The sequence below is a fragment of the Gigantopelta aegis genome, chromosome 11 (assembly GCF_016097555.1).
Source record: "Gigantopelta aegis isolate Gae_Host chromosome 11, Gae_host_genome, whole genome shotgun sequence".
Lineage (NCBI taxonomy): Eukaryota > Metazoa > Mollusca > Gastropoda > Neomphalida > Peltospiridae > Gigantopelta > Gigantopelta aegis.
In genome coordinates, this window is record NC_054709.1 from 604,859 (window position 1) to 631,389 (window position 26,531).

Here is a 26,531-nt window from a genome sequence, read left to right on the forward strand (position 1 = left end):
AATACTGTTAATTAAATAGACTGTCCCATCTAAATGAATGTAACAGAAATTTAATTATTTCACATTGAAATATATTTAGTTAAATAGTGTATTATATTATCTGGACATTTATGTTGTTTTAATTACAAGTCAGGTTAATCAAAGCGAATCACCTTGTCGTAAATCACTGTGTTTGTTTACACTGCGTATACAGGAGTTGGTAGGAGCTGACATCACTTCCTTCTAAGTTAGAGTACAGGACACAGTGAAAAAGAATCAAAATGGCTGCTCCCAGTTAGCAGAAATAATGTTTTTAAAATTATTTTTTAACATTATACATTTTTCATTTCTTAAATTGTCGGTGAGTTGATGGTCTGGGTGTGTGTCGGTGTTCTGGGTGTGTGTCGGTGTTCCGGGTGCATGTCGGTGTTCCGAGTATGTGTCGGTGTTCCGGGTGTGTGTTGGTATGTGTCGGTGTTCCGGGTGTGTGTCGGTGTTCGGTGTGTGTGTCAGTGTTCTGGGTGTGTGTCGGTGTTCCGGGTGTGTGTCAGTATGTGTTGGTGTTCCGGGTGTGTGTCCGTGTTCCGGGTGTGTGTTGGTGTACTGGGTGTGTGTCGGTGTTCCAGGTGTGTGTCGGTGTACCAGGGGTATGTGTCAGTGTTCCTGGTATGTGTTGGTGTTCCGGGTATGTGTCGGTGTTCCGGGTATGTATCGGTGTTCCTGGTATGTGTCGCTGGTCTGGGTATGTGTCAATGTTCCGGGTATATGTCGGTGTGCCTGGTATGTGTCGCTGGTCCGGGTATGTGTCAGTGTTCCTGGTATGTGTGGCTGGTCTGGGTATGAGTCAGTGTTCCTGGTATGTGTCAGTGTTCCTGGTATGTGTCGCTGGTCCGGGTATGTGTCGATGTTCAAGGTATGTGTTGGTATTCCTGGTATGTGTCGCTGGTCTGGGTATGTGTCGCTGGTCTGGGTATGTGTCAGTGTTCCTGGTGTGTGTCGCTTGTCCGGGTATGTGTCGGTGTTCCGGGTATGTGCGTGTTCCGGGTATGTGTCGCTGATTCGGGTATGTGTCAGTGTTCTGGTATGTGTCGCTGGTCCGGGTATGTGTCGATGTTCCGGGTATGTGTCAGTGTTCCTGGTATGTGTCGGTGTTCCGGGTATGTGTTGGTGTTCCTGGTATGTGTTGCTGGTCCGGGTATGTGTCGCTGGTTCGGGTATGTGTCAGTGTTCCTGGTATGTGTCGCTGGTCCGGGTATGTGTCGATGTTCCGGGTATGTGTCAGTGTTCCTGGTATGTGTCGGTGTTCTGGGTATGTGTTGGTGTTCCTGGTATGTGTCGCTGGTCCAGGTATGTGTCGGTGTTCCAGGTATGTGTCGCTGGTTCAGGTATGTCTCAGTGTTCCGGGTGTGTGTCTGTGTTCCGGGTGTGTGTCGCTGGTTCAGGTATGCATCATTACAACACATAATCCTCATATTTGACTTCACCGCCCCTTAAAAAAAGACAAAAGATTGGTAATCCTGTGGAGACAAAACATTTAGGTTTGTCAAAAAAAATAAAATAATTAAGGTTGGTCATGTAACCAGAACCACACATATAATTTTATTTGACCTTACATACAGTTAACATTTCCCCACACAATCGATTATAGATTTTTATAATTGACCATCACATCAGCTTTAATGAGTGACAAGTGAAAATTATTTCACGAGGGACATAAATTTGATAATAACTGGTACCGAGTTTGTTATTCTATTTATTACCTCAGCTATTTGGGTTTTTTTTAAAAGCCTTTATTTTTGATATAGCCTACATTGGCTACACGTCCATGTATATAGAAATGACGTAAACTAGTTTATTGTTCTGGGTATTGCTTTAACTTTGTATTTTATTCACGGTTCACAGGTAATTTTAAAAACCCAAAGTTCTCTATATTCTGTAAAAAAAAATCTATAATCAGGGGTGAGAATTCTCCTTTGATCAGCTCTTTTCCTTTCATGGAACATTGTGTTTCCTCACATTTTAATCATCCTTTCCTCCAAAATGTGTCAGATGGCACAGATTTTAACCTAGGATTTCAAGAATTTCCGAGACCCTCGAGATTTCCTTTTTTTTTACATTTCGTCAATTCCCACCCCTGATAATGAATTGCATTAAACTACCATTTTATTACAAATTTAACACTGAAACCAGAAAGACGTAAATGTAAACACTTTAAACTACGTGACGTTATTGTGTGTGCTTTGCCAAATCGTGATGACATCATATTTAGTACTGACACGGTGATTGGTTTATTGGCGGAAAATCGTCGAATAGTAGTGTACGTTAAACCAATGCATGAGAAATTATGATTTTTATTTTCCCTGCTATAAGTGCCTGCTGGTGTAATAAAGCATCTTCTCCGGACTATAATCACTACCCCTGCCCTCCGCACCACTACCCCTGCCCTCCGCACCACTACCCCTGCCCTCCGCACCACTACCCCTGCCCTCCGCACCACTACTATTTCTATCTTTGTCAGGACATATATTATTATTTTGAAAGGCCAGGCCAGTGATCACGAAGATAGCACATGTGAAATGGATGTTAAATGTGAATAATAGACAGTTAAGTCTCAGAAATCGATTTCTTAAGTCGTGCTGTCTGCTACATGTAGTACTAAACACCAGTTACCTGTTCAAGTCATCAACCTATTAAATTGGTTACAGGCCAACTGGCTGTATGACATTGTTGCAACTTTATGTTTGTGTCCTTTGTTCATTTTATAATCTGTATATTCAGTATTCATGGGTCCATCTGTCTGTCTGTTCCACATACAGTTTTCACGATATTCAGCTGACATTTTGGGTGTCATTAAATATTCATTAATTCATTTTGTGTATACATGTAGTTTTATCATGTACTGTTACAGATCGAGTTTTACTTTCACATGACGATTTACCCATTTTTCACAGAGTTATGTCCCTTAGACTTGAGATGTATGAATTTTTTTTTTTGAACTTGTTTTTGGAAATGCCTGAAGATATTGTATATATGTATATAGAGGATTCGTCACAAGTATTTTTTAATATGGAAAATATCAACCGAGTCTATGTTAATCAGTATTTGTTGAGGCTCTGCCGAGACAAATACCAATTGACTAGACGAGGTTGATATTTTACATATTAAAAAACATGAGTAGTGAATTCTATTTACCCTGTATCACTTCTAAAATAATTTATTTTAATTCAATTAAACCACAGTACTAAAGTCGCTGTCATCGGTAATATGACGTCATCATGATTAGCACTAATTAGTTTGATGTCACACATTTTAACTAAATCTTTGAAAACGTTATGCTCAGGTATACAGGTCTTGTTGGCTTGTAAGCAAATGACCCATCCACAGCAACACATTACCTAGAGACCTTGCAAATTTGCATACCATTATTAACTGGGTTAATACACTAAAATTATCCCATGGGTTTATGACATGGATATCATGGGTAAGTTATAGGATAACTAGCTTTATCATGTAGTCTACAGTCTCAGATCAAGTTTACCTTTCATGGCAATCTACACATTTTTCACAGAGTTACGGCCCTTGAACTGATATGAACAGTTGAATATGAGGCAGTGGTCTGATATTAGGGTGGCTAATTGAAAATCTTTGTGGTCAATCTACACGTATGTTGATTATTTGACATAGAAATTGTGTGGAACTGCATAGCATAATCAAATTGGTGGTGTGTAACCGTTATATCTTGTACTTCCATTACATGATTATCATTACGTATGACTTGTGTCTTGTACTTCCATTACATGATTATCATTACGTATGACTTGTGTCTTGTACTTCCATTACATGATTATCATTACGTATGATTTGTGTCTTGTACTTTCACGGGAAGGGATCTAGCACAGTGGTAAAGCGCTCACATGATGAGCAGTCGGTCTGGGATCGATGGTGTCGTTAAACAAAACAAACTTTAACTTTCTTATACTTTCAGTGTGGGGTTTCAGTTTTTTAGCGGTCCTGATCGTCAGTCTGGTCGGGTTGCTGGGCGTGGCAATCATTCCGCTGATGCACAGAGTGTTCTACAATCATCTTCTACAGTTCCTGGTGGCCCTCGCTGTGGGAACCCTGACAGGCGACGCCCTGCTCCATCTGTTCCCTCACGTAAGTCTTCACTAGAAAGGGGGGGGGGGGCGGAACGTAGCTCAGTGGTACAATACTTGCCTGATGCGCGATCGATCTAGGATCCTGTCGGTGGGCCCATTGGACTAGTTCTCGCTCCAGCCAGTGCACCACGACTGGTATATCAAAGGCTGTGGTATGAACTATCCTGTCTGTGGGATGGTGCATATAAAAGATCCCTTGCTGCTAATCGGAAAGAGTAGCCCATGAAGTGGCTACAGTGGGTTTCCTCTCTCAATATCTGTGTGGTACTTAACCATATGTCCAGTGCCATATAACCGTAAATACAGTGTGTTGAGTGCGTCGTTAAATAAAATATTTCTTTCCTTCACTAGAAAGGTGATACATGTACAGCACTCAAACTGTTACATATATACCTGTATGTAAAGTGTCATTCTCATTATGAGAGTAGTTGCACCGATTTGTCATGAGAAAGAGGGCAAGTCAGTGATAGAAATAAACAATGTTTCATTTGTCCACCTGACAAATACATCTAGTAATCTACTTACATGTCCAGCAATATTATCACTTTTTCCAAATAAACGTTTTGTGTTATTCAAGTACAAGGACCGTATTTGTGATTGCTCAAAATTAAACTGCACTGAACATTCTCATTTGTCCACTGGACAATCACTGAGGTACTTTTTGCTTGTCAGAGCAGATTTTCATTTGACAGGACAAGTGGACAAGTGGTTATTCCGATTTAGGTGTTCTAATAGTATAATTCAAGAATGCCCCTTAAGCGATCGCTGGATGCCCTGTTGGACTGTGATCATTGTCAGTGGCCCATTTGGCTATTTCTCATTCCAACCAGTGCACCACGACTGGTATGATCACCAAAGGCTGTGGTATGTGCTATCCTGTCTGTAGGATGGTGCATATAAAAGATCCCTTACTACTAATAGAAAGCTGTAACAGGTTTTCTCTCTAAGACTATATGTCAGAATTACCAAATGTTTGACATCCAATAGCCAATGATTAATACATCGATGTGCTCTAGTTGTGTCATTAAACAAAACAAACTTCTTTTTTTTATGTTCTAAAATGAAAATGTGAAAAAATTGTGAAGTCCGATCCAAATTGTTAACAGCTATGCTAAATTTCGCTTTTCTCCACTTTTTGTCCAAACATAAATCATGAAAAAAACATTAAATTGACAGGGATTCAACATATTGGACTAAAACCATATCACGTGTATCGACTTTGGACAAAACACATGCAATTTTTCACCATCTACCAATTTGCATTTTTTGTGGAATACTCTTCAAGAGGGGTGGAAGCCTCCTAAGTATTTGACATAATTAATCTAACATCATGATGACTGCATTGTACTGTAGTGCATTTCATGATGTTAGCTTACGCCATAACGACCCACCCCTCTTGAAGAATATTCCATAAACAATCAAAATGGATTTTGTCCTATGCAATCTCAGTGATGTTGATATCGGTGACATCCTTACAGTCTCGTACGTGGAATCTGTCACTGTAATGTTTTTTTCACGATTTGTGTCGGAACAAAATTTTTGGAAAATCGAACAGCAACTAAAGGTAGTAGAATAATTTATAGTAGTTGATAACAATTTGGTTCGAACTTTAATTTGAATAATGTAAAAATATTTTATTTTTGGGAAAACCTTTTAAAATGGCAACAAACTGAGGATAGTCACTTTAACATCTGGAAAACACACTTTAGGAATTTCAAATTATTTCTGCCTTTTTGTCATCAAAGTCGATAGACTCAAGTCACCAGGAAGACGAGCATCATCTACACTGGAGGAACAATTACAGTTAATATTTGCCCACACAACCGACTGTATATTTTTACAATATATCATCACCTTCGTTAGAGTCGAACCGATCCATTTTTTTATTATAATTGATCACTTCCTTTCATTATTGTTTGATTATAACTGATCACTTCCTTTCATTATTGTTTGATTATAACTGATCACTTCCTTTCATTATTGTTTGATTATAACTGATCACTTCCTTTCATCATGGTTTGATTATAATTGATCACTTCCTTTCATCATGGTTTGATTATAATTGATCACTTCCTTTCATTATTGTTTGATTATAACTGATCACTTCCTTTCATTATGGTTTGATTATAACTGATCACTTCCTTTCATTCATTATGGTTTGATTATAACTGATCACTTCCTTTCATTATGGTTTGATTATAACTGATCACTTCCTTTCATTCATTATGGTTTGATTATAATTGATCACTTCCTTTCATTATTGTTTGATTATAATTGATCACTTCCTTTCATTATTGTTTGATTATAACTGATCACTTCCTTTCATTATGGTTTGATTATAACTGATCACTTCCTTTCATTCATTATGGTTTGATTATAACTGAGCACTTCCTTTCATTCATTATGGTTTGATTATAACTGATCACTTCCTTTCATTCATTATGGTTTGATTATAACTGAGCACTTCCTTTCATTCATTATGGTTTGATTATAACTGATCACTTCCTTTCATCATGGTTTGATTATAACTGATCACTTCCTTTCATTCATCATGGTTTGATTATAACTGATCACTTCCTTTCATCATGGTTTGATTATAATTGATCACTTCCTTTCATCATGGTTTGATTATAACTGATCACTTCCTTTCATCATGGTTTGATTATAATTGATCACTTCCTTTCATCATGGTTTGATTATAACTGATCACTTCCTTTCATCATGGTTTGATTATAATTGATCACTTCCTTTCATCATGGTTTGATTATAACTGATCACTTCCTTTCATCATGGTTTGATTATAACTGATCACTTCCTTTCATCATGGTTTGATTATAATTTATCACTTCCTTTCATCATGGTTTGATTATAATTGATCACTTCCTTTCATTATTGTTTGATTATATCTGATCACTTCCTTTCATTATTGTTTGATTATAACTGATCACTTCCTTTCATCATGGTTTGATTATATCTGATCACTTCCTTTCATCATGGTTTGATTATAATTGATCACTTCCTTTCATAATGGTTTGATTATAACTGATCACTTCCTTTCATCATGGTTTGATTATAATTGATCATTTCCTTTCATCATGGTTTGATTATAATTGATCACTTCCTTTCATTATTGTTTGATTATAATTGATCACTTCCTTTCATCATGGTTTGATTATAACTGATCACTTCCTTTCATCATTGTTTGATTATAACTGATCACTTCCTTTCATCATGGTTTGATTATAATTGATCACTTCCTTTCATCATGGTTTGATTATAATTGATCACTTCCTTTCATTATGGTTTGATTATAACTGATCACTTCCTTTCATCATGGTTTGATTATAATTGATCACTTCCATTCATTATTGTTTGATTATAATTTATCACTTCCTTTCATTATTGTTTGATTATAATTGATCACTTCCTTTCATTATTGTTTGATTATATCTGATCACTTCCTTTCATCATGGTTTGATTATAATTGATCATTTCCTTTCATCATGGTTTGATTATAATTGATCACTTCCTTTCATTATTGTTTGATTATAATTGATCACTTCCTTTCATTATTGTTTGATTATAATTGATCACTTCCTTTCATTATGGTTTGATTATAATTGATCACTTCCTTTCATCATGGTTTGATTATAATTGATCACTTCCTTTCATTATGATTTGATTATATCTGATCACTTCCTTTCATCATGGTTTGATTATAATTGATCACTTCCTTTTATCATGGTTTGATTATATCTGATCACTTTCTTTCATCATGGTTTGATTATAACTGATCACTTCCTTTCATCATGGTTTGATTATAACTGATCACTTCCTTTCATTCATCATGGTTTGATTATAACTGATCACTTCCTTTCATCATGGTTTGATTATAATTGATCACTTCCTTTCATCATGGTTTGATTATAACTGATCACTTCCTTTCATCATGGTTTGATTATAATTGATCATTTCCTTTCATCATGGTTTGATTATAATTGATCACTTCCTTTCATTATTGTTTGATTGTAATTGATCACTTCCTTTCATCATGGTTTGATTATAACTGATCACTTCCTTTCATCATTGTTTGATTATAACTGATCACTTCCTTTCATCATGGTTTGATTATAATTGATCACTTCCTTTCATCATGGTTTGATTATAATTGATCACTTCCTTTCATTATGGTTTGATTATAACTGATCACTTCCTTTCATCATGGTTTGATTATAATAGATCACTTCCATTCATTATTGTTTGATTATAATTTATCACTTCCTTTCATTATTGTTTGATTATAATTGATCACTTCCTTTCATTATTGTTTGATTATATCTGATCACTTCCTTTCATCATGGTTTGATTATAATTGATCATTTCCTTTCATCATGGTTTGATTATAATTGATCACTTCCTTTCATTATTGTTTGATTATAATTGATCACTTCCTTTCATTATTGTTTGATTATAATTGATCACTTCCTTTCATTATGGTTTGATTATAATTGATCACTTCCTTTCATCATGGTTTGATTATAATTGATCACTTCCTTTCATTATGATTTGATTATATCTGATCACTTCCTTTCATCATGGTTTGATTATAATTGATCACTTCCTTTCATCATGGTTTGATTATATCTCATCACTTTCTTTCATCATGGTTTGATTATAACTGATCACTTCCTTTCATCATGGTTTGATTATAACTGATCACTTCCTTTCATTCATCATGGTTTGATTATAACTGATCACTTCCTTTCATCATGGTTTGATTATAATTGATCACTTCCTTTCATCATGGTTTGATTATAACTGTTCACTTCCTTTCATCATGGTTTGATTATATCTGATCACTTCCTTTCATCATGGTTTGATTATAATTGATCATTTCCTTTCATCATGGTTTGATTATAATTGATCACTTCCTTTCATCATTGTTTGATTATAACTGATCACTTCCTTTCATCATGGTTTGATTATAACTGATCACTTCCTTTCATCATTGTTTGATTATAATTGATCACTTCCTTTCATCATGGTTTGATTATAATTGATCACTTCCTTTCATTATGGTTTGATTATAACTGATCACTTCCTTTCATTCATCATGGTTTGATTATAATTGATCACTTCCTTTCATCATGGTTTGATTATAATTGATCACTTCCTTTCATTATGGTTTGATTATATCTGATCACTTCCTTTCATCATGGTTTGATTATAATTGATCACTTCCTTTCATTATGGTTTGATTATATCTGATCACTTCCTTTCATCATGGTTTGATTATAATTGATCACTTCCTTTCATTATGGTTTGATTATATCTGATCACTTCCTTTCATTATTGTTTGATTATAATTGATCACTTCCTTCCATCATGGTTTGATTATAATTGATCACTTCCTTTCATTATTGTTTGATTATAACTGATCACTTCCTTTCATCATGGTTTGATTATAGCTGATCACTTCCTTTCATCATGGTTTGATTATAACTGATCACTTCCTTTCATTATGGTTTGATTATAATTGATCACTTCCTTTGATTATAAGTGATCACTTCCTTTCATCATGGTTTGATTATAACTGATCACTTCCTTTGATTATGGTTTGATTATAACTGATCACTTCCTTTCATTATGGTTTGATTATAATTGATCACTTCCTTTGATTATAAGTGATCACTTCCTTTCATCATGGTTTGATTATAAGTGATCACTTCCTTTCATTATGGTTTGATTATAATTGATCACTTCCTTTGATTATAAGTGATCACTTCCTTTCATTATTGTTTGATTATAATTGATCACTTCCTTTCATTATTGTGTGGGGGTGGGATTTAACTCAGTTAGGTGAGAGTGCTCGCCTGAGGTGCTTGTGTCACAGGATCGAACCACCTCGGTGGATCCATACACCTGATTGTTTATTACTGCCTGTTTGTCGTTACAGTCGATAAACTCGAGTCACCAGGAGGATTCCCACAACCATGGGGGCGGAGAGCTGCACCTGATCAACGAGGGGACCATGACGATGAAGGGGCTGGTGGCCGTGCTGTCGCTCTTCGCGTTCTACATCATGGAGCGAATCCTCATCATCACCACCGACAGCAGACGCAAGAGAACCAACAAGGTGTTTACTCGTTTTTTTAGTCCTTTGGCTGAGGAATTTACGGCAGAATATATTTGTTTTCAAAATGTTCCATGCATAATCTTTCCATAATTAACTCTTGAATAATAATTTTAAAAAGTCTTGCACTCATCGACAAGGATGGTTTTGCAAAAACCAATAATATACCAGTGTTGTGTGCAATTTAGAAAATAAGATCCCTCGCTACTAACAGTGACGTCACTAGCTAACGTGTGACACACTCTTAAGATCCCTCGCTACTAACAGTGACGTCATTAGCTAACGTGTGACACACTCTTAAGATCCCTCGCTACTAACAGTGACGTCACTAGCTAACGTGTGACACACTCTTAAGATCTCTCGCTACTAACAGTGACGTCACTAGCTAACGTGTGACACACTCTTAAGATCCCTCGCTACTAACAGTGACGTCACTAGCTAACGTGTGACACTCTTAAGATCCCTCGCTACTAACAGTGACGTCACTAGCTAACGTGTGACACTCTTAAGATCCCTCGCTACTAACAGTGACGTCACTAGCTAACGTGTGACACACTCTTAAGATCCCTCGCTACTAACATAACAGTGACATCACTAGCTAACGTGTGACACACTCTTAAGATCCCTCGCTACTAACAGTGACGTCACTAGCTAACGTGTGACACACTCTTAAGATCCCTCGCTACTAACAGTGACGTCACTAGCTAACGTGTGACACACTCTTAAGATCCCTCGCTACTAACAGTGACGTCACTAGCTAACGTGTGACACACTCTTAAGATCCCTCGCTACTAACAGTGACGTCACTAGCTGATGTGTGACACACTCTTAAGATCCCTCGCTACTAACAGTGACGTCACTAGCTAACATGTGACACACTCTTAAGATCCCTCACTACTAACAGTGACGTCACTAGCTAACGTGTGACACACTCTTAAGATCCCTCGCTACTAACAGTGACGTCACTAGCTGACATGTGACACACTCTTAAGATCCCTTGCTGCTAATGGAAAAATGTAGTGCATTTACTCTGATGACTACATGTCAGAATCACCAAATGTTTCACATCCAACAGCCGATAATTAATAAATCAGTGTGCTCTAGTGGTGTCGTTAAACAAAAAACCCCAAGTTTAACCATGACATCAGGACCTCCAGGTGAGCACTCTGCAGACTAATCCAAATTCTTTCCCTCCAGACAGGTATTTTTATTAACTGAAGAGCCAAATATCCATGGTTTAGTGTACAATGTGCTGAGGTGTCATTAAACAAACATTCCTTTCCTTTGTATTTCCAGACTGATACAAAGACTTCGTGTGTGGTCCAGAGCCAGAACGCACTCAGTAAAAAGCTGTCAAAGGATGGGTCCAGGTTCGCGTCGTGTGAAGAAGTGGCCATGGTGTCCCACCCAAACAGACGTGAGTTCCTAAAATACGATAAATCGGCAAATGTACGTAGGGAAGCATTAAATATTAGCAAATGTAACGAGTCCATTTCTTTTCTATTTCATCTGGCCACAATCAAATGCATATAACAAAAATATGGCCTGCTGGGAAATAAAGACAGCACAGGGTGCATGAAAGGTCTGGGGCAGTGTGGAAAAAATATATACCTCCGAGATATATTTGAGTGCATTATGGTATTAAAAGATGACACAATCTTGAGCTAACTAGCAGATTAGATAACCATCCATATGTCTGTCTCTTAAAAAATGACCTGTGATTTTTTTCTGGTTTTAGCAGGTGAATTTATATTTCACCTGTTGGGTCTAGAAAATGGACTGCTTTTCGCGTTTTTGCAGGCCGCTATTTCGAAGTGCACTATTTCCAGATTATTGTAGGATGAGGTGTTGATGCTGTTTAAACCGTCATTTCTTTCTCTTACAGCTTTAAACGTACACCATCCATGTTGGTATAGACTTGTTAAACCTTCCTTTCTCTTACAGCTTTAAACGTACACCATCCATGTTGGTATAGACTTGTTAAACCTTCCTTTCTCTTACAGCTTTAAACGTACACCATCCATGTTGGTATAGACTTGTGAAACCTTCCTTTCTCTTACAGCTTTAAACGTACACCATCCATGTCGGTATAGACTTGTTAAACCTTCCTTTCTCTTACAGCTTTAAACGTACACCATCCATGTCGGTATAGACTTGTTAAACCTTCCTTTCTCTTACAGCTTTAAACGTACACCATCCATGTTGGTATAGACTTGTTAAACCTTCCTTTCTCTTACAGCTTTAACCTTTACACTACTGGACTAATTTTTGACAAAAACCAAGTTGAGTGGGTACAAGTTTATAATTTTTACTCACATATATTCACTTAAATGTTTTATAAATACATAAAATAAAGTTCATGTTTGAATTGGTAAGTATTATTTTCGTGGGTTTTTCTAATTTTTATTGTATTTTAGATCAGTTAATGTTGATTAAAATTAGGTAAGAAAAAGAGAAAAAAATCACGTTTACTTACAGGCATTTGTGACCAGCTGTCCAATATTAATGTCCATTATTCTTAATAACAGTGGCTTCTGACCAGAATTTGTTTTTTGAAACAAACTACGATTCATATCCCAATATTTGGTGATTTTTCGATGTTGGTAAAACGATCAAATGCATTATCAAATTAGCTGTCACAATCAGCTATCGATCCCTGAAAATGACCTCGATGTGTCGCCATTGTTGTCAAGCGAAAATACTTGCCGAAAACTAAAGATACAGGAGTTGTCTTCTGTTTCCTGTTATATAATTGTTGCTGGTGAGTGTCGTGTGCAAAACGGCGTGAAATATGTAATGGGGAATACACTGTATACAGTGTACAGTGTGTCAACTGCCTGTAATGTCGGGCGAGATATCTCACCTGCAATACTCAGAAGGTTAAACTGCCCCATGTGAATTGCACCAACAACACCAAGTCCACTATTTGCAGGTGGTCTGAGTATTAAGGTAGAGGAGATGACGTTGGAATGAGATTGTCAGTTATTCCTTTCTCTTGCAGTTTTAACGTGGCCTACCCAAATCGCTCCAACAACACCGAGTCCACTATTTGCAGGTGGTCTGAGTACTGAGGTAGAGGTGATGACGCTGGAATGAGATTGTCAAACATTTATTCCTTTCTCTTGCAGTTTTAACGTGCCCCTCCTGGATCCGCTCCAACAACACTGATTCCACTATTTCCAGATTGCCTGAGAACACGTTGCTGCTGATATAACAGACATTCCTTTCTTTTACAGCGTCGAACGTGGCCCATCCAAATAGTTCCAGCAACACAGACAACAATAAATTGAAGGTTTTGATGCTCGTACAGGGTTGTTAAAAATACATTGCTTTCTTTTACAGCGTCAAACATGCAGCACACCAATCGCTCCACCAACGCTGACACCAGTATGGAGTTGTCTCTTGCTAGGACGACCAATGAAGAGGTTGAGGTGTTGATGCCATCGATACTGAGCTCCAACAGCCACGGTCACACTCACCACCCCCACGCTGTGAGCGATGCCGACGGCGATGTCGGCGAACCTATTCCCAACTCGGTGGCGGCCATTGCGTGGATGGTGATCCTGGGCGACGGCATCCACAACTTCAGTGACGGCCTCGCCATTGGCGCAGCGTTCTCCACCAGCATCACCAGCGGCTTCAGCACCTCCATCGCGGTCTTCTGTCACGAACTGCCACACGAAATCGGTGAGGATTTTTACATGATTCATTGGGGGGGGGGGGGGGGGTAATTATTTTGTCCCACTGCCCCCCGTCCTTTCTCTTCTTTGACTTCCATCTCATTTCTTCCTGATCTGGCAGCTCCTATGTTTCAACTTGTTTCTCTGTCCTTGTCCACATCCCAGTCCTTGTCTCTCCAACTGTGACATGGGGAGGGGCATAGTCCAGTGGTACAGCACTCGCTCAATGCGCGGTTGGTGTGGGATCGATTGGGCTATTTTTCGCTTCAGCCAGTGCACCACGACTGGTATATCAAAGGCCGTGGTATGTGCTACCCTGTCTATGGGATGGTGCATATAAAAGATCCCTTGCTGCTAATCGGAAAGAGTAGCCCATGAACTTGGGATGGCGGGTTTCCTCTCAATATCTGTGTGGTCTGATGCCATATAACTGTAAATAAAATGTGTTGAGTGCGTTGTTAAATAAAACATGTCTTTCAGTAAGCTCATATAATTGTCATTGTTTTGACGGTTCTTGGTTCTTACTGATTAGGATCAATGATCAGGGTTGACGTTCCAAGTGATTCCCAACACTGTTTAATATATGTACATGTAGGTCAAAAAGAGAAAGAAAAAAAGTAGTGTTGGAAATAGAATAAAAATGATTTTAGTTGATTATGTCTTTCATATTAAACTGACAAGTAAATATTTTGTAAATATCTATTTTATGATAGTCTACCTAATTTAGCATTTACTTGTTTTGGCTCTCATTGATGTACAAGGTGGTGTTTACTCTGGAAATTAAAAGAAAAATGTCAGTAAACAGGCGATTTGTGCGCTTTATTGGAACAGACTATAACACATTTTTATTGATATGTGTCATTTTCATTGCTGTGAGGGACATCTCTGTTTACCCATATCCCTCTCCAAAACAAAATATTTGTAGACATTGCTAAGTAACTTTTGAGCAAACAGATGTTCACATATATAACTATGATATAGCACCTTTAAGTGGTTGCAAGATTTCTAATGTACTTATATTGAATTTATATTCACTAAATGTGATGATCATAATTAATAATTTATGCTGCAATTCAAAATACTCAGTTAACTTGCAGTTTTAAATTAAAAGTTTGTTTAAGGGTAAATGAAATTGACACATGTCGATCAAAATGTGTTGTAGTCTGTTCCAATAAAGTGCACAAATCACCTGTTTACTGACATATTTCTTTTAATTTCAAGAGTAAACACCACCTTGTACATCAATGAGTCCAAACAAGTACATATTAAATTAGGTAGAGTATCATTAAATAGATATTTACAAAATATTTACTTGTCAGTTTATTATGAAAGAATTAATTGATGAAAATCTGTTTTATTCTATTTCCAACACTACTTCAGTAACAAGAACTTGTGTAAAATTTGCATCCTTTGGTTTTGTCCCGTTCCAGCCAGTGCACCACCACTGGTATATCAAAGGACGTGGTACGTCTTATTATGTCTGTGTGAAAGTGCATATAAAAGATCTCTTGCTGGTAATGAAAAAAATGTAGTGTATTTCCTTTCTAAAACATAATGTTATGATTAACAAATGTTTGACATCCAATAGTTGATGATTAATAAATTAATGTGCTCTAGTGATGTCGTTAAACAAATGAAACTCCTGTGCCATCTGTGTTTCCTAACTTGCGTTTCTGAGTGTGTATAGGGTACATGTATTTGTCATGAGTACAGATTTAAAGAGGGCAGTACATAGCTTGGTGTGTACAGGGTACATGTATTTGTCATGCATACAGATTTAAAGAGGGGCGGGACGTAGCTCGGTGTGTACAGGGTACATGTATTTGTCATGAGTACAGATTTAAAGAGGGGTGGGACGTAGCTAGGTGTGTACAGGGTACATGTATTTGTCATGAGTACAGATTTAAAGAGGGGCGAGACGTAGCTCGGTGTGTACAGGGTACATGTATTTGTCCATGTGTACAGATTTAAAGAGGGGTTGGACGTAGCTCGGTGTGTACAGGGTACATGTATTTGTCATGTGTACAGATTTAAAGAGGGGTTGGACGTAGCTCGGTGTGTACAGGGTACATGTATTTGTCCATGAGTACAGATTTAAAGAGGGGCGGGACGTAGCTTGGTGTGTACAGGGTACATGTATTTGTCCATGTGTACAGATTTAAAGAGGGGTGAGACGTAGCTTGGTGTGTACAGGGTACATGTATTTGTCCATGAGTACAGATTTAAAGAGGGGTGAGATGTAGCTAGGTGTGTACAGGGTACATGTATTTGTCATGAGTACAGATATAAAGAGGGGTGAGACGTAGCTCGGTGTGTACAGGGTACATGTATTTGTCATGAGTACAGATTTAAAGAGGGGTTGGACGTAGCTCGGTGTGTACAGGGTACATGTATTTGTCATGTGTACAGATTTAAAGAGGGGTTGGACGTAGATCGGTGTGTACAGGGTACATGTATTTGTCATGAGTACAGATTTAAAGAGGGGCGGGACGTAGCTAGGTGTGTACAGGGTACATGTATTTGTCATGAGTACAGATTTAAAGAGGGGCGGGACGTAGCTAGGTGTGTACAGGGTACATGTATTTGTCATGAGTACAGATTTAAAGATGGGCGGGACGTAGCTCGGTGTGTACAGGGTACATGTATTTGTCATGAGTACAGATTTAAAGATGGGCGGGACGTAGCTAGGTGTGTACAGGGTACATGTATTTGTCATGCATACAGATTTAAAGAGGGGCGGGACGTAGGTAGGTGTGTACAGGGTACATGTATTTGTCATGAGTACATATTTAAAGAGGGGCGGGACGTAGCTCGGTGTGTACAGGGTACATGTATTTGTCATGCATACAGATTTAAAGAGGGGCGGGACGTAGGTAGGTGTGTACAGGGTACATGTATTTGTCCATGTGTACAGATTTAAAGAGGGGTGAGACGTAGCTCGGTGTGTACAGGGTACATGTATTTGTCATGAGTACAGATATAAAGAGGGGCGGGATGTAGCTCGGTGTGTACAGGGTACATGTATTTGTCATGAGTACAGATTTAAAGAGGGGTTGGACGTAGGTAGGTGTGTACAGGGTACATGTATTTGTCCATGTGTACAGATTTAAAGAGAGGCGGGACGTAGGTAGGTGTGTACAGGGTACATGTATTTGTCCATGTGTACAGATTTAAAGAGGGGTGAGATGTAGCTTGGTGTGTACAGGGTACATGTATTTGTCATGAGTACAGATTTAAAGAGGGGTTGGACGTAGTTCGGTGTGTACAGGGTACATGTATTTGTCATGAGTACAGATTTAAAGAGGGGTTGGACGTAGATCGGTGTGTACAGGGTACATGTATTTGTCCATGAGTACTGATTTAAAGAGGGGTTGGACGTAGCTCGGTGTGTACAGGGTACATGTATTTGTCATGAGTACAGATTTAAGGAGGGGTTGGATGTAGCTCTGTGTGTACAGGGTACATGTATTTGTCATGAGTACAGATTTAAAGAGGGGTGGGACGTAGCTCTGTGTGTACAGGGTACATGTATTTGTCATGAGTACAGATTTAAAGAGGGGTTGGACGTAGCTCGGTGTGTACAGGGTACATGTATTTGTCATGAGTACAGATTTAAAGATGTATTTGTCATGTGTACAGGAGGGGTTGGACGTAGCTCGGTGTGTACAGGGTACATGTATTTGTCATGAGTACAGATTTAAAGAGGGGCGGGACGTAGCTAGGTGTGTACAGGGTACATGTATTTGTCATGAGTACAGATTTAAAGAGGGGCGGGACGTAGCTAGGTGTGTACAGGGTACATGTATTTGTCATGAGTACAGATTTAAAGATGGGCGGGACGTAGCTCGGTGTGTACAGGGTACATGTATTTGTCATGAGTACAGATTTAAAGATGGGCGGGACGATAGGTGTGTACAGGGTACATGTATTTGTAGCTCGGTGTGTACAGGGTACATGTATTTGTCATGAGTACAGATTTAAAGAGGGGCGGGACGTAGCTCGGTGTGTACAGGGTACATGTATTTGTCATGAGTACAGATTTAAAGAGGGGTGGGACGTAGCTCGGTGTGTACAGGGTACATGTATTTGTCATGTGTACAGATTTAAAGAGGGGTGGGACGTAGCTCGGTGTGTACAGGGTACATGTATTTGTCATGAGTACAGATTTAAAGAGGGGTGGGACGTAGCTCGGTGTGTACAGGGTACATGTATTTGTCATGAGTACAGATTTAAAGAGGGGCGGGACGTAGCTCGGTGTGTACAGGGTACATGTATTTGTCATGAGTACAGATTTAAAGACGGGAGATTTAAAGATTTGTCATGGTACAGATTTAAAGAGGGGCGGGACGTAGCTAGGTGTGTACAGGGTACATGTATTTGTCATGAGTACAGTACGTAGCTCGGTGTGTACAGGGTTTAAAGAGGGGCTCGGTGGACGTAGCATACAGATTTAAAGAGGGGCGGGACGGTGTGTACAGGGTACATGTATTTGTCCATGTGTACAGATTTAAAGAGGGGTGAGACGTAGCTCGGTGTGTACAGGGTACATGTATTTGTCATGAGTACAGATATAAAGAGGGGCGGGACGTAGCTCGGTGTGTACAGGGTACATGTATTTGTCATGAGTACAGATTTAAAGAGGGGTTGGACGTAGGTAGGTGTGTACAGGGTACATGTATTTGTCATGAGTACAGATTTAAAGAGGGGTTGGACGTAGTTCGGTGTGTACAGGGTACATGTATTTGTCCATGAGTACTGATTTAAAGAGGGGTTGGACGTAGCTCGGTGTGTACAGGGTACATGTATTTGTCATGAGTACAGATTTAAAGAGGGGTTGGACGTAGCTCGGTGTGTACAGGGTACATGTATTTGTCCATGAGTACAGATTTAAAGAGGGGCGGGATGTAGCTCGGTGTGTACAGGGTACATGTATTTGTCCATGTGTACAGATTCAAAGAGGGGTGAGACGTAGCTCGGTGTGTACAGGGTACATGTATTTGTCATGAGTACAGATATAAAGAGGGGCGGGATGTAGTTCGGTGTGTACAGGGTACATGTATTTGTCATGAGTACAGATTTAAAGAGGGGTTGGACGTAGGTAGGTGTGTACAGGGTACATGTATTTGTCCATGTGTACAGATTTAAAGAGGGGCGGGACGTAGGTAGGTGTGTACAGGGTACATGTATTTGTCCATGTGTACAGATTTAAAGAGGGGTGAGATGTAGCTTGGTGTGTACAGGGTACATGTATTTGTCATGAGTACAGATTTAAAGAGGGGTTGGACGTAGCTCGGTGTGTACAGGGTACATGTATTTGTCATGAGTACAGATTTAAAGAGGGGTTGGACGTAGCTCGGTGTGTACAGGGTACATGTATTTGTCATGAGTACAGATTTAAAGAGGGGTTGGACGTAGCTCGGTGTGTACAGGGTACATGTATTTGTCATGAGTACAGATTTAAAGAGGGGTGGGACGTAGCTCTGTGTGTACAGGGTACATGTATTTGTCATGAGTACAGATATAAAGAGGGGTGAGACGTAGCTCGGTGTGTACAGGGTACATGTATTTGTCATGAGTACAGATTTAAAGAGGGGTTGGACGTAGCTCGGTGTGTACAGGGTACATGTATTTGTCATGTGTACAGATTTAAAGAGGGGTTGGACGTAGCTCGGTGTGTACAGGGTACATGTATTTGTCATGAGTACAGATTTAAAGAGGGGCGGGACGTAGCTAGGTGTGTACAGGGTACATGTATTTGTCATGAGTACAGATTTAAAGAGGGGCGGGACGTAGCTAGGTGTGTACAGGGTACATGTATTTGTCATGAGTACAGATTTAAAGATGGGCGGGACGTAGCTCGGTGTGTACAGGGTACATGTATTTGTCATGAGTACAGATTTAAAGAGGGGCGGGACGTAGCTAGGTGTGTACAGGGTACATGTATTTGTCATGAGTACAGATTTAAAGAGGGGCGGGACGTAGGTAGGTGTGTACAGGGTACATGTATTTGTCATGAGTACAGATTTAAAGAGGGGCGGGACGTAGCTCGGTGTGTACAGGGTACATGTATTTGTCATGAGTACAGATTTAAAGAGGGGTTGGACGTAGGTAGGTGTGTACAGGGTACATGTATTTGTCATGAGTACAGATTTAAAGAGGGGTTGGACGTAGCTCGGTGTGTACAGGGTACATGTATTTGTCCATGAGTACAGATTTAAAGAGGGGCGGGACGTAGCTCGGTGTGTACAGGGTACATGTATTTGTCATGAGTACAGATTTAAAGAGGGGTGAGACGTAGCTCTGTGTGTACAGGGTACATGTATTTGTCATGAGTACAGATTTAAAGAGGGGCGAGACGTAGCTCGGTGTGTACAGGGTACATGTATTTGTCATCAGTACAGATTTAAAGATGGGCGGGACGTAGCTAGGTGTGTACAGGGTACATGTATTTGTCATGCATACAGATTTAAAGAGGGGCGGGATGGGATGTAGGCAAGTAGTAATGCGCTCGCCTAATGTGTGGTCAGTCTAGGATCAATCCTTGTCAGTGTGTCCATTGGGCTATTTCTCATCTCAGCCAGTGCACCATGACTGGTATGTCAACGGCTGTGGTATGTGCTATCCTGTCTGTGTGAAGATGGATATATAAGGTCCCTTGCGACTAATGGAAATATTTAGCGGGTTTCCTCTAAAACATATGTAAAAATTATCAAATGTTTGACATCCAGTAGCTGATGATTAATAAATTCATGTACTCTATTTAGTCAGGCAGTTACGGAAATTTGTATTTTTTTTTTGCTCAAGTCGGTAAAATGTATTTCTTTTTATTCTTAAGACTATCAAGCATTTTTTTTCAGTCATTTGATCATGGCAGCCATCTTGAAATTCATATATAATGACTTCCAGTTAACATAGAAACACAATTCTTATGTCTATTTATGTTTTTGAGAGCAATGAACTCGCTAATAACATTTTATTTAGTCATTTGAGCGTGACAGCCATCTTGAAATTCAACATGGTCGCCAATTAAATATTCTTATATATATATATATATATATATATATATATTTACCCACAGTTGACCAACAACAACAATTTAGGTATCTGTTTACATTTATGAGCTCAGTGAATGAAGTTGTAAAAACAAAAATTGTTGTCTGACCTAAGCATGCATCTTGAAATTCAAAATGGCCACCATTTTAATATATTTTCCCCATATATCTCAACTCTCGGTTAACATAGAAACACAATATTTTTAGGATCAATGAATTAAAGGGTGACATTTTTATAACCATCCTCCAGTCATGGAACCACGTTAAAATTAAAAATGACAGCCACATGGAGATATTTGGCAGTGTTTCCACACTTTGGTTTGGTGATGGTGTCTTGAATTTCTATCCTCTCAGAATAGCTGCATCAATTGTACAGATGACTCTTGAGCTTAGTACCATGGAGCACTGACCTCTTTGTATGATTCATCAGTAATTACAAGCTAGAAATTCACTTCTAACCTGCCATATGTCTTGTCAGTGAACAGAAGGATTTCCTGCATGCATTGATTTACTATTAGATGGTTACATGGGTGTAGATTTATTCTTTAACACAACAATATTTATGATAGATGACATCAGATATTTCCACTAACCAGGCTATAGATTTTGGAAGCTATCTGAGCGCTACGATATCGAAAACTATTGCAGGCCATGATGTCACAATGATTGGGCCAGGCAATGATGTGGATTTCTACATCAAAGACACAGACTGTTAGGTTTTTATCACTATTAGGATACACAAATAATTATATGTAAATCACAATCAGATCAACCTGCAAACATTGTATAATTAACTGTATCCAGAGATAGACTCGGATTACCTGATGTTCATGCTTTAACTGAATATGACACAACCAGACATTTGGTGATGATGGACATCAATAAAGAGAATTCTTTGTATTCACGAAAGCTCCATATATAAGTAACACCAAAGTCAGGTTGGAATCGGTGATGAACCATACAAAGAGGTCAGTGAAAAATGTGAAGATTTTACTGCATGGAACCACACATAAGGGTCATTTCTACAACTGATGCAGCTACTCTAAGATGAAAAGTTCAAGAAACCATCACCAAAACAAAGTGTGGAAACACTGCCACCTACCTATGGGGTATGAAAACAGCATATCCAAACAGCACATCTTTAAGCACATTTCTGAGCTCAAGATGCCATGCTACATCTGGACATTCTTGATCCATGCAAACTTGGTAGGGTCAAGGGGTTTGGTATATTTGTGACTGCTGTTGGAGGTGCAAGCTACACCAGAAGCTGTGGTAGAACTGATCAGATGTAATTGTGGTGTCAGTAAGTGTTCAGATAGATGTACTGTAATTTAGTGTAAGTAACACAACCTTCAATGTACAGAGCGTTGCAAGCGTGAAACTGATGAGGACTGCTGCAGTATGCATACTATTACAGATGAAGTAGATGCCTAATATGCCATTATGAATTACAATTTATAGTTGGTATGTTCCTTTATTTCATTAGTTTGTTATAATTATTTGACCTAAAAATGTACTAATGAACACAAAACTTGCATTTGTATGTAGACTAGGAGAAAAAGTATTTGCCAGATGATTACCTTGGTGGCCATTTTGAATTTCCATTTGGCTGCCATTTTGAAGTTTAAGATGTTTGCCATAGATGGATGACTATAAATCTAAAGAATTAGATTTATTGACCACTGGAATATATATCTAGACAACAAAATTGTGCTTCTCCATAAACCAAGAGTTGAGATATAAGATAAATGTATTAAAATGGCAGCCATATTGAATTTCAAGATTGTTTTCATGACTCAATGACTATATAAATGAAAACCATCCAATGCATGGAATACAGAAATGTACATGGACAAAACATTATGCTTCCACGTTAGCCATTTTGAATTTCAAAATGGCTGCCAAGATCAGACAACAATTTTCCTTTTTACAAAATAATCATCTGAGCTCATAGATGTAAACTGACACCAAAATTATTTTTCTGTGTTTAATGAGAGTAAAACTAGAGAAAACATAATGAAATGACATCCATTTTGTATTTCAAGATGGTTGCCGTGTGAAATCAATAATAAAAAAAACATTTTAATTCACTAACATAGTATGTTTAAATAGACCACAAAAATATGTTTCTATGTTAAATGAGAGTGAAGATATATAAAGATATTATATAAAAATGACGGCCATTTTGAAGTTCAAGATGGCTGACATGATAGTGGTCAGAAAAAATGCTACCAATGGATTTCTAGTTCAGGTAGGTCATGGGAACATATTGCCAAAATTTTATTAACTTGAGCAAAAAAAAATGAACATAACTCCCTAGACTAATTGGTGTCATTAAACAAATCAAACTTTCTTTTGCCATGTGGTTTTTCTAAATTGTGATGTCTCTTGGTCTAGAATCGATCCTTGTCAGTGGACCCATTGGGCTATTTCTTGTTCCAGCCAGTTTACCATGACTGGTATATCAAAGGATGTGGTATGTACTGTCCTGTCTATGGAAAAGTGCATAATTATACAAAATCTCTTGCTGGTAATGAACAAATTAAGCAGGTTTCCTCGAAAATATTTGTCCGAATTACCAAATATTTGACATCCAGTTGCTGATGATTAATGAATTAATGTGCTCTAGTGGTGTCGTTAAAGAAAACAAAACTCTTTTGTCATGTGTGTTTCCTAACTCGTTTCCAGCCAATGCCCCACGACTGGTATGTCAAAGGCGTGGTATGTACTACCCTGTCTGTGGGATGGTGCATATAAAAGATCCCTTGCTGCCAATCGAAAAAGAGTAGCTCATGAAGTGGCGACAGCAGGTTTCCTCTCTCAATATCTGTGTGGTCCTTAACCATATGTCTGATGCCATATAACCATGAATAAAATGTGTTGAGTGCGTCTTTAAATAAAATTTTTTTTTTTTTTTTCGTAACTTATTTGTTTAGTGTACCCAGGTTACCTGTATTTGTCCATGCATTTTTATTATTTTTTTATTCCATGCATTTCGGTGTTACTACAAGTGTGTGTGTGTTTGTGCACGGTGCTGCTGTAAGATGCAACACAGACAGTGGCTGTCTGACCTTGTCACTGATGTATCATGGTCACTGCACTGTGTGTTTGTCAGATGGGCACATGTCAGTTCAACACGTAGGCCAGCCAAGGGAAACAAAGACACTTGACAGCATGTGACAGAAAAGATGAGCCCCCTGTCCATCAAAGTATGCAAACAATACAACCTGCTGAAAGGCCAGGGGTGGGTTCAAGGGAGGTTCAAATGAACCCCCCCCCCCCCCCCCCCCCCTCTCAGTATTGCTGAGGCTAAAACTGCAATATTAATAGATGTAGTACGTCCAGGGAAAATATTGACAAAATGGTCCGGACATCTAGGTTCATATTCAGTCCTATCATCTCCCCACCGTCAACCATCCGAACCAAAGAAAGAAAGAAATGTTTTATTTAACAACACACTCAACACATTGTATTTACGGTTATATGGCATCAGATATATGAGAGAGGAAACCCGCTGTCGCCACTTCATGGGCTACTCTTTTTGATTAGCAGCAAGGGATCTTTTATATGCACCATCCCACAGACAGGATAATACATACCACGGCCTTTGATATACCAGCTGTGGTGCACTGGCTGGAACGAGAAATATTCCTGTGGGCCCACGAATGGGAATTGACCACACATCAAACAAGCGCTTCACCACTGAGCTATGTCCTGCCCCTCACTACAAATTGTTAATTCTTATGATCAGTGGGGGGGGGGGGGGGGGGGGGGGGGGTGGATATAGCCCAGTGGTAAAGTGCATGCCTATTACGTGGTTGATCTATAAGACTGATTTCTTATGATCGGGGGGGGGGGGGGGGGGGGGGGGACATAGCCCAGTGGTAAAGTGCATGCCTATTGCATGGTTGATCTATAAGGCTGATTTCTGATGATCAGTGTGGGGTGGGAGACATAGCCCAGTGGTAAAGTGCATGCCTATTGCATTGTTGATCTATAGGGCTGATCACTGGGATATTTCTCGCTCCAGCCAGTGTTCCACAACTGGTGTAACAAAGGCCATGGTATGTACTATCCTGTCTATGCGAAGCTGCATATAAAAGATCCTTTGCTGCTAATAATAATTGGAAAGAGTAACCCATTGTGTGGTGGCAGCGGTTTGCCTCTTTCATTATCTGTGTGGTACTTAACTGTATGTCTGACACCATATACATGTAACAGTGATTGAAATGTGTCGAGTGCATCATTAAATAAAAACATTCCTTATTCCTCTTATCAGTGGAGTGTTGGTTAACGGTACTTAAACAAGTGGAAGGTGTTCATACTGTTGTATGTACCTATAAGTTCATTATTCATGTACCTGTACACTTAGGAAGGTGTTCATACTGTTATATGTACCTATATGTTCATTATTCACCTACCTGTACACTTAGGAAGGTGTTCATACTGTTATATGTACCTATATGTTCATTATTCACCTACCTGTACACTTAGGAAGGTGTTCATACTGTTATATGTACCTATATGTTCATTATTCACCTACCTGTACACTTAGGAAGGTGTTCATACTGTTATATGTACCTATATGTTCATTATTCACGTACCTGTACACTTAGGAAGGTGTTCATACTGTTATATGTACCTATATGTTCATTATTCACCTACCTGTACACTTAGGAAGGTGTTCATGCTGTTATATGTACCTATATGTTCATTATTCACGTACCTGTACACTTAGGAAGGTGTTAATGCTGTTATATGTACCTATATGTTCATTATTCACGTACCTGTACACTTAGGAAGGTGTTAATACTGTTATATGTACCTATATGTTCATTATTCACCTACCTGTACACTTAGGAAGGTGTTAATACTGTTATATCATATATGTACTTATATGTTCATTATTCACGTACCTGTACACATGGGAAGGTGTTAATACTGTTATATGTACCTATATATTCATTATTCACCTACAGGTACCTGTACACTGAGGAAGGTGTTAATACTGTTATATGTACCTATATGTTCATTATTCATGTACCTGTACACGCAAGTACCAGGTACATGTACATTATGAGCAATTTTTCACTCTTATCTGGCAATGTGCCAAGCTCCGGCTGTGTGTAATTTAAAACTTTACAGAATTTACTAGTACACCCACTTTAGTAAAAAAATCTAGAGACGAAAATAAATATGGGCAGACTGAAGTTAAAAGTCACTTCATCATGTTTTGTTCACCTTTTTTGTTTACACATACATTTGAACTACCGGGTAGTTTCAATGTGACCAGAACATTGGATCATGGGGTCACTTCACTTTTATGTTTGTGGACAGACTCAGGTGCTTTTCTTTTCATGTTCTTAAAATGCATAAATTGAAGAGCCTATCCCGAGTTTGCAGCCATTGTAAGATGTTTACGACATACAGAGACTTTTTGTTGACTCAGATATTTGCATAGATATTTTTCCTGTTTATTATATCCGTGTCTGTACCAACAAGGTGTTTATTGTCGTCCTAATGTTTGTAG

General features: G+C 38.6%; 1 protein-coding gene across 1 annotated transcript in view; it reads left to right on the forward strand.

The window, feature by feature from the left end:
- Positions 1–26,531, forward strand: part of LOC121385192 (zinc transporter ZIP10-like) — a 60,585-nt gene that overhangs the window by 23,840 nt on the left and 10,214 nt on the right. The window contains exons 3-6 of the mRNA XM_041515761.1: positions 3,965–4,134; positions 10,093–10,272; positions 11,566–11,686; positions 13,612–13,956. Coding sequence (XP_041371695.1) covers positions 3,965–4,134; positions 10,093–10,272; positions 11,566–11,686; positions 13,612–13,956 — 816 coding nt within the window. The remainder of the gene's footprint in view (positions 1–3,964; positions 4,135–10,092; positions 10,273–11,565; positions 11,687–13,611; positions 13,957–26,531) is intronic.